Below are 5,690 nucleotides of genomic sequence, written 5' to 3' on the forward strand. Positions count from 1 at the left end.
AAAGGATCCTGTGAGGATCCTTTTCCTGGGGATCCGGAGGATCTCGTAATCATGTCCGTTCATCGTATATCGTGCGGTCAGTTTTCGTTAAGTACTATTTATATTTAATTTTAAATATTAAATAATTTTTTTTATCACACAATATACAAAGAACGAAAATGATTATAATATCTCGGATCCCAGAAAAATGATCCAACGGGGATCCTTTTCCATAAAATGAAATTTAAATTGGCGCTCAACGCCTATTACAAAAGCAGAGAGATTCAAATAGCGGAAAGATCAAAGAGGTCGTTAAGCCCGAAGCCTCCCTCATCGGCACACCCGCCCCATTTTCCTCCATCAATAAACGCCACTCGGAAAAGATGCTATCTGTATACGTCCCTCTCTCTCTCTCCCCCTTTCATCACACCCTCTTGCTCTCCCCCTGTTTGGTTCCTCAAATTCCGCAGCTCAGGAATATTTGGACATTCAGTTTCCTACTTTCTGTTTGGATTCTTGAATTGGTTTTCCAATTTTGAATCAAATCAATGAAGACCATGCGCGATATTCTGCGTGCCGATTCTTCGGATGATTTCGATATGCAGACGATAGGCAAGTTCTTGAGTTTCGCTTCCAGAGGCGACAGGGTTGGATTGAACCAGATGTTGATCCAGGGCATATCTCCTGATGTCCAAGACTACGACAACAGGACCGCGCTCCATCTCGCCGCGAGCGAAGGTCACACCCCCATTGTTGAGCTTCTTGTGTGTTACAAGGCCAATGTTAACCTCAAAGACCGATGGAAACGGACTGTAAGAACAACTCTTTAATTGTCTGCCTGTTTATTTTGTTTAATATAAAGTGATTTTTGAGAATTTCTGGAATATGTGTCATGGTGGGTAAGACTTAGTGCAACGGAAAGGTTGCTCCTTGTGACCAAAAGGTCAAGGGTTGAGTCATGGAACAGCCTCGTAAGACTACGTACAATAGACGTTCCTCGACCCTCGCAAAGAGGGAGTCTTGTTACCTTGGAGTCGCTCGGAATGGTAATTAATAATTTTCATGCTGAACTTGTCACACTTTCTGCTGTAGATATATCAATTCTGGGGTGGTCTGCCCAAATCACCAGTTAATTAGAAATTTTTTGGATTGTTTAAATTTTATACTTTTGGTGACATGTTTCTGGACTTGTTTTCTGATAGTTGTTTAGTGTTAACAATTATGTTCGACAATTCTCTTGGACTAAATTGTTACATTTAATAGCTACTAATTACATTTCATGTTCTTCTTTTTTTCTTTTCGTGATGTCAAGCCCCTGACAGATGCGAGACTCTATGGACATCGAGATATATGCAGGATTCTTGAAGTAAATGGTGGCAATGACTTTACCAATGATCAACTAATGGTAATTGAGATATCACTTTACAACACAGATGTAGAGTGAAGCCTAATATCTGATTAGCTTCTAGGATCAGGATTCTCGAGTGATTCGTGCCCAAGTTGCTTATCATATATATTATTTTTACATTAGAGGTAATATCAACATTGCACGATTCCTTTGCTGCAAGCTTTGCAGTGCAATACTGGGATTTGAACTGGTCCAGGGTAAACAATCGATAACATTGCACAAGACTGGAACTTGCATCAATAGCTTTTATGTTCAGTCTGTGGAACAAGTAGTCTGTTATTGCTACAATTGGTTTCTCTTTACAGGTCTATTTGAGGAAATATTTAATATGAGCAAAGTTTCATACTATCGCAAACAAAAAAAAAAGGTTTCATACTACGAATATTAGCAAATGATAAGGCCTATACTTGCGTGTTTGAATTGTTTTAAGTCCAAAATTCCTCCGTTGGAGGAGTAAATTGACACCCTATATATGTATAATATTTAGCAGCTGACCTATCTTCATGCATTTCTACAGACTGTTCGACATGAAGAAGATTCAAATGATGTAAAGTTTGACATGTCAGAACTAAACACAGAGCATTCATCAACAATTAGGCAGGTATATACCATAGTGTAGGGAAATAAAGACAACCTTTTTTGTTAAGTTCAATAGATAAGCAACTAATATGTCAAAATGGGTGTAGTATCAAATGGTTTTGGTAACTATTAAAAATCCATTAATCTTGCAGGGTTCATTTGGTGAATCTGAAAGGGTCAAATGGCGTGGAACATGGGTCGTTAAAACTGTTGTCAAGAGACAAATATGCAATCCTGTAAAAATGTATGTTTGATATATGGGCTTTTTCTTTATGAGTTTCAAGGTGTATTATTTGTTTCATTTAATTTAGGACGAAAGTTTGAACAATCTTTAGGTAATAATAGCTTGCTGCTCCAATCTTGACACAGGATCCTCTCTGCTAAGGATAACACTCTCCTGCGAGAACTTAGACATCCCAATATTTTGCAATTTCTTGGTTCAATAGTGCAGCAGGAAGAGATGGTTCTGATTACTGAGTATCTACCAAAAGTACATACCGCTATCAATTATACGCTATTTTTAGATTGTATGTGGTTTTGTTCTATTTTATATATTGACATACACCATAAAAATCCTGATATTTGCTTCACTGCAATTTTGATTCTTTTGTTTAAGTAAGAGCACTACTAAAAGGAAAAGGACATACTTATTGTCGTTCAGTTATCTCAATAAATTATGCTTTTTCTAGTATATTTAGAAAGAAAACCATCTACTGAGTTGTATTAACTAAGAAGTGAAATTAAAAAGCGATTTTAGTGTATATTGGTTATTTTATGTTAGCGAACTCATTGTTCTTGCATATTCTTTTCTAGACCATTTGTTATTCACGTGTCTGTGACTCTGTACTGAAATGTGAAGCTGCTATGGATGGTCAATTTATCTTTCTTATTCGCGTCTTTCTTTTTTCTTTTCTTTCTTTTTTTTTTTTTTTTCACAATTTATAACTTTGGTGCTATTACAGGGTAACCTGGAAAACATTTTGAGGCAAAAAGCTCGACTTGATTTGCCTACTGCTTTTCGCTACGCACTTGATATTGCTAGGTAATTGATTGTGCTGTTTTTCAGTAATAACTAGTATATCATGTGAAGGAGTTCATGTCCTTACACACGTTGCAATTCTTTCTATCCAATGTGCAACATACATGCATATTTGCTTCATTTACACAAAGGGAGCCACGTTTTCTCCATTTAGCAAAGGTTTAAATCACGTCGATCGTCCAAGTGTTTTGATATGCATGCTTTGTTATTCAGTCTCTGCACCTCAGAAAGCTGTTGCTTTGTAGCTTACATGCTGTTAAGAATATATAGTATAGAATTCCAGAATATGATACGCATACAAATTGGCAGGGGAATGAACTATCTTCACCAACACAAGCCCTGCCCAATAGTTCACAACCATTTGGGTACCAGGTATGCCCTTTCCTCAAACTCAACTATTGCTCATGTTGTATTATGCCACCAATATAATCAAAATATATAAGCTTGACAATCCAAGAGAAAACATCTATTCCTATCTCCCTTAGTTGTTTAAGATTCCCAATTTTATAAACAGTTTCCAAGAATCGAATTTACAATGTTGAAGACAAAAATTAGAAAGAAAGAAAAGGTTAATGCCTTCAAAAAGTGCCACGATTTATTTGCCTGGTGTGCTATTATAGGCAATCATATATGATAACGTTACTAATCCTGTTTTGTCTCCTTGGGGTAGAAACTTGTTGCAGGACGAAGGTGGACACTTGAAGATCGGCGAGTATTGGGTTCAAATGTTGTACGAGCCAATTAACCCAGATCAAAATGGTTGTACAGGAACGTCAAATTCCATTTTACTTTGTTTAAAGTTTTTTTGTTGTGTTTCTGATCAATTTCAATTCACAGGGAAAAGAAGCAATCCCCGTAACATCGAAAACCTAATAGACGACACCAAGAAAGATGTTCGTACATTTGGTTTCATATTTTATCAGGTGCGTGTTTTTAATATTTGGACTTGGTATTTATATTGGCATATGTTTCTGTTTGGATTTGTTATTTTATTTGGCAAGACATTTTCTTGAAATGAGTTTCCCGTAATCCAAAAATATCATACTTCAAAGAATATAAGTTGAATCACTCTGCCTAAAAAAAAAATATATAGCATGTTTAGTTTTGACAGGAAATGTAGGCAAATCTAATATAAGTACTGGTACTAAAACCATGTAACTTTTAGAATTTTAATTATTTCAGAGCAAAATTCAAGATATAAGTGGGGAGTCTTCTTGTCTTGGGGTCGCCCTTTTAGTTATGCTATATGCCAACTCTAACTCACAATTTCTCAGACAATAATACTCTAGTATGATAGTTATATCTCGTCAGTTATCCATTAACTAGTATCTTTGCAGCATATGTATTTGTAAATGTAAACCCATTAGTATCTGTGTTTACCAAGCACATAGAGATCAGAAGTTTTTCATTATACAAATTCAATTAACATTGTTTTAATCCATCGTTACAAAGTTCAATAATTTATTTTTTTATTTTTTTTATTTTTTACATTGGCAAGCTTGAGAATGTAAAGTTTCTGTGTAGAGTCTGGACTAATATTTCGTGTTTATTGTTTATCAAGTAGCTTCTCAAAAAATAAATAAATAATAAATAATAATAATAATTTAACATCATTGCGAGTTTGATTCGTAATCTACAGATGCTAGAAGGAAGGCACTTCATGAACAGCACGAACTCTGACACCAAAAATGAGGAACCTGTTGATTTTAAGCCGAAATTCCACTTAAGTCGATGTACAAACAGAATTCATGAGTAAGTGTACATTTTCATTATCATTTCCGTCTTGCTAAAATGTGAAGCACCAGTTTTGACATTCAGTCGTCATAACAAGCTTTATTATCTGCGTGTTTACATATGTGAGTTGGCTTTATCTTTGTAATCTCTCATCACTATCTGTTTTAGTTTTATATTTAAGCTAATACATTCAGGTTATGTTCGAGTGAGGGATTTGCGACATTTAGGCTATTATTTTTATTATATTTATACGTGACATTTCATTGTTTGACAATACTGGGTATGTAAGTTCTGGTGTATGTTAACGTATGCAGGTTGATAGAGGATTGTACAAGTAATAATCCTTCGGAAATACCCTCATTTGGTTCTGTCATCGAGATTCTGGAAGAGGAATCGTCATCTTTTGGGAGAGCTGTATGCCCTTGTTGAGTGCAGTTTCACAACTGAGATGGACAAGAAAATCACTGAATAAATACAAACATATTTATGTAAAATCTGTGAAGTGAAGATGTTCCTTAGACTATTTTAAATAAATAAATAGTCTGTATAATGCAAAACGTAGAACTGATTTCATCGACAAGCTTATGTAATTTGGATTTACAGACAAGCTTATGTAATTTGGATTTACAAGACTTGTGATAACGATTGTTTTTGGTCCATAGATTTCGAAAGGGTTAGAAGGAATACAATCTTGGGAAAACTAACGGAAACACCCTAGAAAACTTTCATTTAACCTTAAGGACAAATAATTTCAAAAATGGCAATGTTGCCCTTGAAAACCTTAAGACAGAAAAAATCAAAAGTATCCCAATTCCCAATATCCATCAGAAGTCACATGCTTTTCATCAAAGCAAATATAAAAGCTCCAGGATAAAAAACTATACAGGGGGTTCACATGCAAAACAAAAGACAAGCAAGTTCACATGCAAAGCAAAAGGAGACAAGCTAATT

At 35.2% G+C, this 5,690-nt stretch overlaps 1 protein-coding gene across 1 annotated transcript; it reads left to right on the forward strand.

Annotated features, from left to right (window-relative positions):
* The first annotated feature begins 274 nt into the window (after window positions 1–274).
* On the forward strand, window positions 275–5,374 carry LOC103933348 (integrin-linked protein kinase 1-like). Its single transcript, XM_009343038.3, has 11 exons — window positions 275–791; window positions 1,292–1,384; window positions 1,905–1,988; window positions 2,119–2,210; window positions 2,336–2,456; window positions 2,929–3,008; window positions 3,315–3,377; window positions 3,676–3,764; window positions 3,843–3,928; window positions 4,645–4,757; window positions 5,054–5,374. The coding sequence occupies exons 1-11, from the start codon at window positions 528–530 to the stop codon at window positions 5,166–5,168; spliced, it is 1,200 nt and encodes a 399-aa protein (XP_009341313.2). The 5' UTR covers window positions 275–527; the 3' UTR covers window positions 5,169–5,374.
* Window positions 5,375–5,690: the final 316 nt, after the last annotated feature.

The sequence above is a fragment of a genome, unplaced genomic scaffold (genome assembly GCF_019419815.1).
Source record: "Pyrus x bretschneideri cultivar Hongxiangsu unplaced genomic scaffold, Pyrus_bretschneideri_v1 Contig145, whole genome shotgun sequence".
NCBI classification, from domain to species: domain Eukaryota; kingdom Viridiplantae; phylum Streptophyta; class Magnoliopsida; order Rosales; family Rosaceae; genus Pyrus; species Pyrus x bretschneideri.

What these genes read in the sequence shown, in the direction of transcription:
- LOC103933348 (XM_009343038.3), top strand. Translation starts at nt 528, where the DNA reads ATGAAGACCATGCGCGATATTCTGCGTGCCGATTCTTCGGATGATTTC. An exon ending in AAGACCGATGGAAACGGACT is followed by an intron (nt 792 to 1,291) that starts GTAAGAACAACT and finishes CGTGATGTCAAG; the next exon opens with CCCCTGACAGATGCGAGACT. An exon ending in AATTAACCCAGATCAAAATG is followed by an intron (nt 3,765 to 3,842) that starts GTTGTACAGGAA and finishes TTCAATTCACAG; the next exon opens with GGAAAAGAAGCAATCCCCGT.